We start from the raw sequence: 11093 nt of genomic DNA, 5'->3' as shown, positions 1-11093 counted from the left end.
GAATGGTTATGTCACCTGTCAGGGCGTCTTCCATGGCTCCGAACCATCCCAGCATGGTACTTTGTCAACAGTGTTCAAGGCTTCCCACTCTGCAGCGAAGGTTGAACCGAGCTCCCCCTCATTGTTCAGCCATTGCCGTTTCAATTCGACGAATGATGCGGGCTGGGTTTCCCACAGCCAGGTGGAAAGCCGGGACATCCTGTCCGTCCTGTGGTTAGCTGCTGTCTCTACTGTGCCCGATAAAACTAACAAGAGCAGAAGGGAAGAGGGGAAAGATCTGGCACGCTGAGTCGTACCTTCGTGACCACGCTCCCCGCCCCAATTACCGCCCCTTTCCCAAGAGTCACCCCAGGTAGAACGGTCACGTTGCCGGCCAGCCAGCAATCCTCACCGATGTGGATTTCCTTCCCAGTCTCGGGGCCTTTGGTGCCATTGCGCAGGGCCGGATCTAAGGGGTGGGTTCCACTGTACAGATGGACGTTGGGTCCGAAGAGGGTGCGCGCTCCGATGCTCACCACGCAGGTGTCAATGATCACGCAGCTGTGATTGATGAATACGCCCTCTCCCAGCTTCACATTGAATCCGTAGTCCATGCGGATCGGCGTTTCCACCCAGGGCTCGTTTTCAAACAACGCATCGTCCTCCTCGGGGTTCTCCTTCACCGGAGGAAGGGGAGTTGTGTCTTCTGTGATACTGGACAGTATCACGTTAGCAGAACGGTCATAATGTGATGACTCGTAAATATACAAGCGTAATATGGGTTGGGAGTGACAGATCATCGAGAAAGATTGACAGATAGGAATACACGGAAGGAGACAAATTGACCGTTATACTCTCCCCTGCTCTCACTCACTCTTTCCACAACTCGACCTGGCGTCGACGAGACACCTCCTCCATGCTATTAAAGCGGCGACAGGCACGAGTGCAGCGAGACCGAGCAGCGATGAGATCCGGGGTGAAGGCACGGTAGAGTTCCCCGCGGAGCATCTTCTCTCTCTCTGTAGGCGGGTCCATGATTCGATCAGAATTTCTGCGTGGCTTGAAACGGAAATGATCTTTGTTTGCGTCTAGAAGCGGGGGAATAGTCTCAGCTTTGTTGACGGGACCTGGCAGTCGGAGTTACTATCGTTATAAGTGGAGACACCCAAGAATTGACTAGTGTTGGAGAGCGGGGACTAGACTAGATCAATCCATTTTCATATTGTTCTCCGCCCGGACTGACATTGTTCTTTTCTTCCCGCTCTCATTTTTCTCCATCTTGCTGGTTATAAATACCTAGGTTTACCTTCATCGCAGCTACAGATACTTCCTATACATCAGTCATGAGAGTCTGAACGTATAGACTACCAATTGCCTCTCCCCGACCGATACCTCCCCAACACGTGTCACTCAACCACACACCACCAAGATGACCTCCTCCGCCGCAGACTACCAGAGTCAATCCCCAGGAAACCCCAACATATCCTGGCCGATATCTCGCCCAACGGACTCCTCCTCCAGCCCCGAACCCACCTCCACTCCCAATAGCAACAACACCGACACCAACAACACCTGGCACCCGCGCCGAATCCGACTTCAAGAGCCCTCCCCCCCAGCCCCACCCCCCTCCCTCGACCGCAGCAACTACCCCAACGGGCCCAAGTCCCTCTCCGGCATCTCTCTGCGCGCATTCCTCCTCGGCACAACCCTGGGCCTCACCCTCTCCCTCACAGCAGTCATCCTCACCACCACTACCGCCGCCGCCGCCGCCGCACACCCCCTCTGGCGCGCCCCCTTCTTCCTCGCCGCGCTCAGCGCCTTCCACTTCCTCGAATACTGGGTCACAGCCGAATACAACACGCACTACGCCTCCATCTCCGCCTTCCTCCTCTCCTCCAACGGCTGGGCCTACAACCTCGCCCACTCCTCCGCCCTCCTAGAATGTCTCCTATCGCACACCCTCTGGCCTACCCTCTTCCCCTGGTCCCTTAACCCCACAGCCACAAAAGCCCAAGTCACGCTGGGCCTGGCCCTCATGGCCATCGGCCAGATAACCCGCACCCTCGCTATGGTCCAGGCAGGCAGTAACTTCAACCACACGGTGCAAGTCGAGCGCAAGGACGGCCACACGCTCGTCCAGCACGGGATCTACGCCGTCCTGCGCCATCCGAGCTACTTTGGCTTCTTCTGGTGGGGCCTCGGCACGCAGCTGGTGCTGGGTAATGTGGTCTGTTTTGCGGGCTATGCGTTTGTGTTGTGGAACTTTTTCCACAATCGGATTTATAGTGCGTTCCCCCCTTTCTCTTCTCACATCGTGGGACCATTCGGCGCTCTATACTGACTAGTGCTTATAGGAGAGGAAAAGTTCCTGATCGCTTTCTTTGGGGATGAGTACCTTGAATACCGCAAGCGGTCGTGGGTGGGAATTCCTGGACTCCGGTAATTCCGGGGTCGTGTAGTGTGTACAGTTAGCAATATAGATAGAGTATGTATGCTTAGTGTCAATTCAAATCCCAGCATGAAGTAAGTGCCTTGCCGCCTGTACGATAGGGTAATTATAGTTATAATGCTCACATTCATGCTATGTATACACGCTCCATGGTATAATATATCGAACTAAACACAAACAACGCTAACAAAGACAACTCAACCTAGAGTTTACTCTCCGGCGCAACACCACCAATCGCACCGCTCATATACGCACCCTGATCCGACCCCGCGTTCGAGTGCTCCATCTCAGGCCCAAACAGCACAAGCTCACGTCCGCCCTTAGTACTCCACCACGTGACACAGTAATTCGCACGCTCGACATCCATCTCGCCATTACTGAGCGCATCCCAGAAGCGCTGGACGCATTGCGCGCGCATGTCAGGGTCGCGGATCATGTTGAGGAGGGAGGCGCTCAAAGGAAGCCACTCTTCGAGGTCGTCGACGCGCAGGAAGCAGAGGCCGTCGATGAGGGAGAGCGTGAGCGCCGCTTGTTCGGATAGCGGGATGGATTTGCCCATGTCTTCGTTGGAGTAGCCTTGAGCGGACTCGGGGAGGGCGTCTCCTGAGGCGCGGTGTGCGCGGTCGTAGAGGACTTCGAGGAGGATGGAGGGGAGGAGGCGGTTGGAGTTGGCGATTGGGGAGGGTGGGGCTGTTACTTGAAGGACGGTTTTGAATGCGAGGCGGAATTGGCGGATGGAGAGATTATTTGGGAAGACCTGTTTGGGGGGTGTTAGTGGGGGGTGGGGTTAGGATGGGGTCGGGGGGTACTACGTACCGCGAAGAGGTTGTCGACGTAGAATGGGAGGTATTTGGCTGCGATGGATGCGTTTGTGGGGATTGCAAACACCGCGAGACAGGTGCTGTGGGCGGCCTCGAAGATATCAAGTAGGTTGTTGTTCCCTCCTGCGGGGAGGTATGGGAGGGCGGCTGAGATGAGGAGTTCCTCGCTGCATGTAGGCGACAGAACGATGGTAAATAGCTCTGCGGTGTTTAGGAAGTACAGGTCGAGGGCCCTTTCGGCGGGGTGGGCGGGGATCTGGCCCACGTCGCTTGGCTTGATGCTTCTCATGAAATTCTCCGCCAGGTCGGGATACTGGGAAAGGATGTCCACAGCTGCTAGAGTCACGAACATGTGCTGCGAAGACACATTCTGCCCAATGCGGGAGGTGATAAAGTACATGTTTCGAAGAACATGCAGTGCTTGCATTGACAGAAACGGTGCGTCTACATCAGTCAGCTGGACAGCACTGGACAGTACAGAGTCAACCTGTAAAAGTGGGAGTACTCACTCTTGTTGGCGGCCAGCACCTTATCATTCATCACTCTTCCCAAGACAGCCCGGAGGACAATCACCGTCGAATACAGACTGTTGCGGAGCAGCTTCCACAGGCCCGGAATCGTGTTCTGCAGCGACTCCGGGTCCAGGAAATCGGTCTCTTCCGTCTTGTCCACTTCCGACAACTTGTTCTGCCGCCACTGGACCATCAAAGTGCGCGCGAATTCCGCGATGTAGTCGACTGTCCTGACCACCAAGCTTGGTTCACGGGCGTTCTCGACCGCGTGAGCGATGAGCCGCGAGAGCGGGCCCAAAGCTGACACGAGCGGGCTCGACGAGATCCCAACTACACGGTTGAAAGTGAGAGACTGCGGCGACCACATGAATTTCTTCGCAGGGCCTTCCACAATATCCTTATCAACCGTCCCGAGGAAGTATCCCCGCTCGAGTCCCTCCGGTGAAGAATAGACCGCATCAACCATGACGGGCAACAATCGATCGTAATCAAGGTGGCCCCTCTCAAAGTCCGACAGGAGCTCAAACGAATAGTTCAAGACCATTGTCACGCAAAGGCCGTCGATCCCGCCGTTGGGATCCAGCTCCTCGAGAGCCAGCTGGGCGGCCGTCACCAGAGCCGACTCGAGCTTCTTGCGCACGCTCCACGACAGACCTTGTCTGTTCTGTCCCTCGAAACCGAGAAGCACACCCCCGATCAACAGCAAATGCCTCCATCGCGGTGATTTATCGTCCGCCCCGGTGACGATCGCCTTGACCCATTCCTCTCGCCCGAGCTTTGGAGGCCCCGCGTAGGGGATCCTTGTATCCTCGGTTGTGTCGTTATGTAGAACGGTGATGGCGGCTGTATTGAACACGCTGAGTATCTTGCGACAGGCGTGGAGATCGACCGGATGATCCCAAATCGCGGGTGCCGATAGTAATTGCGATGCTAGGAGACTGAGATTCAAGGGGTTTCCTAGCATAGACAGGAGGCTGGTGGCTGTGGGCAGCAGGCTAATCATGATCAAACCAGTAGTCAGTATAAGCCGAGGAGCCGGAGGGGAACGGGAACAGCTCACGCGAAAGCATCCTGGATTTCCGAAGAAGTCTGCAGGGATCGCAGAAGAGCGCCCAGTGAGCGCTCTGTTGCCATGATCGAATCAGACGTGGTTGAGCGAGGTCAATATAAGAAGGGAAAGAGACTCCGGAGTAGGGGAGAGAATGAAGTTGTTTAGGATGACTATCGCTATTCGGCCCCAACCGCGGAGACCCCAGATCACCTGCCGAGGTTTAAGCATGCCGGGGAACAAACAGTGCAAACTACGGGTCGTCATCACACCTGAATAGTAAGGTGTAAGTCTTGTCGTCCAAGCTCTGGAACCCTCCGAATAAGGTACTTACTCCCCCTAATCCTCCAACTCCGACAACACGTCCACTTCCACTACACTGGCATGTTCTCCGCCCCGATCACATCCGGACCGTGCGGTTGACAAGGGGAGACAACCATCCCTCGCTGGCCCCGGGCATGAAATGAACTGAAATGGCCACCAACCGTGTTCCGATCAATTACCAGACGCCGGCGTTCCCGTCGCTCTACGATCCCTTTCCGCGACCCAACACGCAGGCCTTCTACCTCTACTACACCCAAGATATATGGCGCTTCACCCTCTACTGGACGCTGATATTTTATTCGGCGAGCCACCTTGCGGTTGCGGCTTTTGCCCTGCTTATGCAGGGTCGCACTTGGAGGATATGTGTTGCTGTTCCACTCGTCTATATCGTTATTGCTGGGTTGGAGGCGCTCCTCGCTGGGAGTATTATCGGTCTTGTGTGAGTTTTTTGCTTCTCTCTTGCGGTTCATGTTGTGGCAGATAAGTGCTGACGTGTTCGTCAACAGTCTAGGTGCGGTCTACGAAGCCGGTAACTTTCGCATGTCGACCTGGATCCCGATCATTTGGGGCGGCATCAATGTGCTGGTCCTGATACTTTCCAGCTTCCCTATGCAAGGTGGACTGTGATACATCGACGACGGGCACGAGGATGAATATATTACTAAGCGTGCACAAGGGATACAGACCCTCCGTTCATGCTAAACCTCCCTTTGAGATTCTTGTTCACGATCGCCTTATGATACATGCAAGGAAGAAATTATAGCAGCCACTAAATGTGTGCCACAATGCTATCAGAGACCAGAAGATTCTAACAAGTCGTTACCTGCCTTGACGCCAGTTTTCCCAGGGACCAGTTGACCAAATGTGATGTTGCCGTTACCTGCCGTACGCATTGTCGGGCGTGCCGCTCCCCTGGAGACCCGGAAGACCTCCGCCACCCATCTGCATGGGGAAGTTAGGTGGTGGGAACCCTTGAGGCATCGGGAACCCTTGGGACATCAGCTGTTTCTGCAGCTCCGCAAGGTCGACATTGACTGGGGGGGTCCCTGACATAGGGGGCATGGAGAATCCGGGGAAGCCAGCGTTTTGAGGAAGGTGGTTCGATTGTGGGGGTTGTTGGGTGGATAGGAGCGCAGCGAGGCGGCCAGGGTCCATTTGAGGCATGGAGTTCGGTGGTCCACTCTGCGGAGGGGGTTGAGGGGCACCGATTCCGGGTAATAAAGAACCCGAGTTATCATGAGGCATACCGGAGCTCTGGATGCCGGGGAGGCCTGGTCCCGTGGATTTTCTCTGGTCGACCAAGCTGTCGGCCTCGTCTTGGATCTCCAGCTCTTCCTCTTCGCGCATTTGTCGCTTTCCGAAGCCTCTGTTCCACGTGCCTTGTGCCTCTGCGGCCTCTTCCCCGATATGGAATCTATCCTTCAGATAGCTAGTCTCCCCGGGCCGCGGCCGCGACCAGAACCGCGTGAAATTATCTTTCGACCCGGATGCAAGGATATGCCCGAGAGGATGCCAGTCCAAAGACCAAATCGTCGCGCCATGCGCATATTGAACGCGATGAGCCGGGTAGATCACCTGTGCCGGTGTATTGGCAGGGTCTGGGCTGTCGTACGGTGCCATCGTAGGAACCTGTCCCGAAGGGACATTGGGCTCATCAAGTAGATAGTGGTACAACGATCCGTCCTCACTCCCAGTCGACACCAATGTCGTATGGACGGGATGCCAGGTCAGCGAAGAGATGGGCTTCTCATGGCCTCGAAGGATGCAGATGTCCCGCATCATGCGTAGGTCAAACACTCGTGCCGTCTGGTCGCGCGAGGACGTCGCAAGAAGGTTCCCATTCGCACGCGAAAATCGTGTTGCCGTGACCGTATTCTTGTGGCTGTGGAGCGTCGTCAAGCATCTCGCCGTGCGCGGATCCCAGAACTTGACCTGGTGGTCCTTGGACCCGGACACCAACAGTCCCTTGGTCGGGTGCCAATCACAGGTTTTGACGTCCCAGTTATGCCCAGTAAGAACCGTGTCCGGGGTCCGAGAGGTGAAATCGAAAATCTTGAGTGTGGTATCATCGGATGCCGAAAGGAATTTGCTGTCGCTCGGGGACCACGCCAGATCCCTCACCGCATCGTGATGCGCGTCGTCGATTGTCTCGACATTGTTGAAGTTTGGCCGCCAGTACTTGATGTCGCCTTTCTGTCCGCCCGATATTAACCAGTCTTGGCTGTGCGACCATCCGAGCGACGTCACTCCAGCTTGCAATTGGTCATAGTGGGCCTATCCACGAAGTCAGTACCACCTTCGAACAATGGGAAATGGTCCCCTCTGGACGTGCTCAGGAAAGAAGCGCAGAGCCAAGGTGCATACGCACATCCATCACAGTTTCGAAATTAAACGCCGTGCCATTCCACAGCATGAATTCACCCGTATGACCACCGGTCAACAGACGCCGACCTTCGGGGGTCCATCTAACGACTGTAATAGGCTTCTTCGACTTGCCGATCGACTGGTGTAAATGCCGTACAGGAATGCTATCGGCAGGCGAATGTACGCGCGCCATCGGGGGGGGCATCTGTTGGGAGAAAACAAAGACAGGCGGTCAGTCATCAGGCCATCTCCAAGCTCACGGTCATGATTCGAACCCACATCAATGATATAACTGGCACTGGGTCTCTCAACTTCCATGCGATTGCCTCCCTTGTAAAGCGGCCGCCGGTTGCGCATCCACTGTACCATCGACGAGCCATAATCCGTGACCAGCCCTATGGGAACGCGATTAGTGAGTTTTGATCATCCCGATCTCTATCGCAAGCCATCCCACATACTCGGTCTTCGTGGTCCCACTATCCCACCCTCAAAGGATTTCGGAGGTCGCCCAAAAGGCTGACCATCACCCCCATGTTCATCGTAAAAGGACATTGTAGCGTAGGCCTAGATTAGGCTGTCGGGGAAGAGGGAATGAGGCTGACGGGGAAACAAGTCGGAGCGGGTCGCGACCATGACAGGGGGGGAGAAACTAGGAAAGATAGTCAAGCAATTCCTCGGGCAAAAAAACAAGAAAAAGGATAGATATTAACAAAGACAAAGTCAAAGACAACTAAAATGGGGCCATCATAGCGTGTATGCCGTGACTGCGAAAGAGAGTTAAGAGTAAGGTAAGTCTAGAGGTGAGACTGAACGAACTAACTAGCCTGGAGTCCAACTTAGTCTTTGAAACTGCCCGTCTTTTGGGCCGGATGATTGCGGGCGGTCGACCAACAACCGGGCGACATTGGCTGCTTTGGCGTTCCTGTGGCTCCTCTCTAGGCTTCCGGCTTCCTCCCTCTTGAACGCCTAAACGCCCCCCCCCGGTCACCCTGGAAAATACTGTACTATAGCTAAAACTACGGAATACCTAGGTACCAGGGTGGGTAAGGTACTGTACCTAGTAAGTAGTAACCTTAGCTAACGGAAAGAGAAAGAGGCCTTTGCTCCTCGCTCGACAAACGTTTCTAATCTCCAACCCCGCCATGTTGCCCTGGACCTTCTTCTCTCTTATCTCACCCTTTTTCTCTCCTTCTTCTTTCTCTGTCACTCTTCTTGATTTTATCTGGTGTCGATGGTGTGTTATGATTGAACCAGCAGGGAGTCAGGTCGCAAGCAGTTGTCCCCTCTAGCAGTATTATACCTACTGTGCCGAGCTTTTCCTCTCCAATTTGCACATGATAGTCCGCCTTTCACGGTCGCCACTAGTCTCCTGTCGCTCCAGTTTCACTTGGATTTTCTCAACTGTTCAAGCTTAATCAGGGTATTTGGGAGAAGATGAGTGAAGATTCATCGCCGGCGACCGCGTCAAGCACCGCCGTCGACTTGGGAAACCATAACCACCCTTCCAATTCCAATGGAACGGTTCAGAACGGGGGCGAGTCCCCGCCCGATGAAGCTTCCCCGGCACCGACCGGATCAAGGCGCAGTAAATATCGTCATGTTGCGGCCTACCACTCTGAGATACGGCATTCGTGTCTGACCCGGGATTCCAATATAGCCACGAGCTTTCTGGGGTTCCGGAATCTGATGGTCATCGTCCTGGGTGAGACTATTCCCTTCTCCGCGAATGCGCGGTCGACGATGCGATCGATGGTCTAACGTGGCTGTATTAGTGGCGATGAACCTCCGATTGATCATTGAAAATTTTATGAAGGTAAGTCTGTCCGTGGTGGAATCAGAAACCGACCAGAGCCTAACTGCGCTCTGTGGAACAGTACGGAGTGCTTATCTGCATCAAATGCCACGACTACCGGAAACAAGACGTCGTGCTGGGGTCGATGCTCTTCGCGCTTATTCCTTGTCAGCTCTTCGTTGCCTACGTCCTGGAGCGAGCGGCGGCGGGGTTGGCCAAACAGACGGTTGGTCGGAGTAAGAAAGACGGCCAGACGGGGCAGGGTGAACGGGACCAGCAGTTCAGGATCTTCCGGACCATCTGGCGGTTTGCGCTCCCTTTACATATCCTGAATGATGTCGTCAATCTGGCTGTGACGAGCTTCGTGGTCTACTACTACATCCATCACCCAGGCATCGGCACGCTCTGTGAGGTCCATGCGATCATCGTAGCCATGAAGAACTGGTCCTACGCTTTCACCAACCGTGACCTACGCGAGGCGATGCTGAAGCCGTCCGTCGAATCGAACCTTCCGGAGATTTACTCTTCCTGTTCGTATCCGAACAACATCACGCTAGGCAATCTAGCTTACTTCTGGTTTGCCCCGACCCTGGTATACCAGCCCGTCTATCCCCGGACGGAGCGCATCCGATGGTCGTTCGTGGGGAAGCGCATGTTTGAGTTCTTCAGCTTGCTCGTTTTCATCTGGCTCCTCTCGGCGCAGTATGCGGCCCCGGTTCTGCGCAACTCGATCGACAAAATCGCTACCCTGGACATCGCGTCCATTATGGAGCGGGTGATGAAGCTGTCCACCATCTCCCTCATCATCTGGCTTGCCGGGTTCTTCGCCCTCTTCCAGGCTTTGCTGAACGCCTTGGCGGAGGTGATGCGGTTTGGCGATCGCGAATTCTACACGGACTGGTGGAACAGCTCCAGTCTGGGGATGTACTGGCGGTCCTGGAATCGGCCTGTGTATCTCTTCATGAAGCGCCATGTCTATTCACCCATGATTGGACGGGGCTGGAGTCCTCTGGCGGCCAGCTCTGCGGTCTTTACCATTTCCGCCATTCTGCACGAGCTGCTGGTGGGCATTCCCACTCATAATCTCATCGGTATGGGTCCTCGTCTGTATTCCCCGCGTATCGACTTGTGTCGTGCTAACTGGCCGTTAGGTGTTGCGCTCGTGGGGATGCTATTCCAGTTGCCCCTGATTGCGATGACGGCACCAATGGAGAAGAAGCAAGGTCCTGCCGGTAGGGCCATGGGGAACTCCATCTTCTGGATCAGCTTCTGTCTGGTGGGCCAACCATTGGGAGCCTTGCTGTACTTCTTCGCATGGCAAGCTAAGTATGGCAGTGTGAGCCGAATGTGAGCCAGAAGAATGTAGGAGAAATAAGGGGTCTAGTGTAATCAGCCGGCGTGTTTTTTCTGCCAAATCCTCCGGATCGGCCGCAGAGAAGCAAGTCTAAGCTTCGCTAGAATTGGTAATCGAATGTTCCTTGACAGCCTGTGATAACACAACACGTATGCGCCTTCTGGCTGATTGTGTATAAGCACTTCCCGAGATGTAAGCCTGGACGTCTGAGGGAAGGGAATGGAATCCTGCAAACGTACGGATGATCTGAACCAAAGAGCCACTATGCATCTGGTGTTTCCAATAACCTGCTAGCCTTGGTGAGACCCAAGGAAGCCACGGAGTAGGCCGCCGGCGATTGGGGTGATCAGGCACCGGCGGGAAGGAGCTGGCCCGTCTTCCGGATGATTACCTGAGGCACCTTAGTCCTTGGCGTCGACGCTATGACACCAACACATTTTCCTTAAGAAG

General features: G+C 54.8%; 5 protein-coding genes across 5 annotated transcripts; 3 read left to right on the top strand and 2 right to left on the bottom strand.

Moving 5' to 3' along the window:
- The first annotated feature begins 1279 nt into the window (after positions 1-1279).
- Positions 1280-2507, top strand: BDW47DRAFT_85404 (protein-S-isoprenylcysteine carboxyl O-methyltransferase). Its single transcript, XM_024820048.1, has 2 exons — positions 1280-2264; positions 2334-2507. Exons 1-2 carry the CDS (start codon positions 1409-1411, stop codon positions 2420-2422), a joined length of 945 nt encoding a protein of 314 aa, XP_024667944.1. The 5' UTR covers positions 1280-1408; the 3' UTR covers positions 2423-2507.
- A 27-nt stretch (positions 2508-2534) lies between these two features.
- On the bottom strand, positions 2535-4945 carry pex8 (putative peroxisomal membrane protein Pex17). Its single transcript, XM_024814317.1, has 4 exons — positions 4822-4945; positions 3759-4756; positions 3245-3693; positions 2535-3185 (listed from the first exon to the last, which is right to left on the bottom strand). The coding sequence occupies exons 1-4, from the start codon at positions 4893-4895 to the stop codon at positions 2631-2633; spliced, it is 2076 nt and encodes a 691-aa protein (XP_024667943.1). The 5' UTR covers positions 4896-4945; the 3' UTR covers positions 2535-2630.
- A 238-nt stretch (positions 4946-5183) lies between these two features.
- On the top strand, positions 5184-5885 carry BDW47DRAFT_85397 (uncharacterized protein). Its single transcript, XM_024820047.1, has 2 exons — positions 5184-5572; positions 5640-5885. The coding sequence occupies exons 1-2, from the start codon at positions 5283-5285 to the stop codon at positions 5758-5760; spliced, it is 411 nt and encodes a 136-aa protein (XP_024667942.1). The 5' UTR covers positions 5184-5282; the 3' UTR covers positions 5761-5885.
- Positions 5886-6009: 124 nt separating this feature from the next.
- On the bottom strand, positions 6010-8049 carry BDW47DRAFT_129485 (WD40 repeat domain-containing protein; the record flags this gene model as incomplete). The annotated part of the gene is made up of 4 exons (XM_024816998.1): positions 6010-7407; positions 7502-7702; positions 7777-7892; positions 7956-8049. The coding sequence occupies 4 exons, from the start codon at positions 8047-8049 to the stop codon at positions 6010-6012; spliced, it is 1809 nt and encodes a 602-aa protein (XP_024667941.1).
- A 485-nt stretch (positions 8050-8534) lies between these two features.
- Positions 8535-10922, top strand: BDW47DRAFT_113095 (putative diacylglycerol O-acyltransferase (DgaT)). The gene is made up of 4 exons (XM_024814316.1): positions 8535-9199; positions 9270-9310; positions 9372-10824; positions 10883-10922. The coding sequence occupies exons 1-3, from the start codon at positions 8932-8934 to the stop codon at positions 10638-10640; spliced, it is 1578 nt and encodes a 525-aa protein (XP_024667940.1). The 5' UTR covers positions 8535-8931; the 3' UTR covers positions 10641-10824; positions 10883-10922.
- The last annotated feature ends 171 nt before the right edge of the window (positions 10923-11093 follow it).

The sequence above is a fragment of the Aspergillus candidus genome (assembly GCF_002847045.1).
Source record: "Aspergillus candidus strain CBS 102.13 unplaced genomic scaffold BDW47scaffold_74, whole genome shotgun sequence".
Taxonomy (NCBI): domain Eukaryota; kingdom Fungi; phylum Ascomycota; class Eurotiomycetes; order Eurotiales; family Aspergillaceae; genus Aspergillus; species Aspergillus candidus.
Note: the sequence above shows the minus strand (reverse complement) of the source record. Positions and strands in the feature narration are given on the sequence as shown.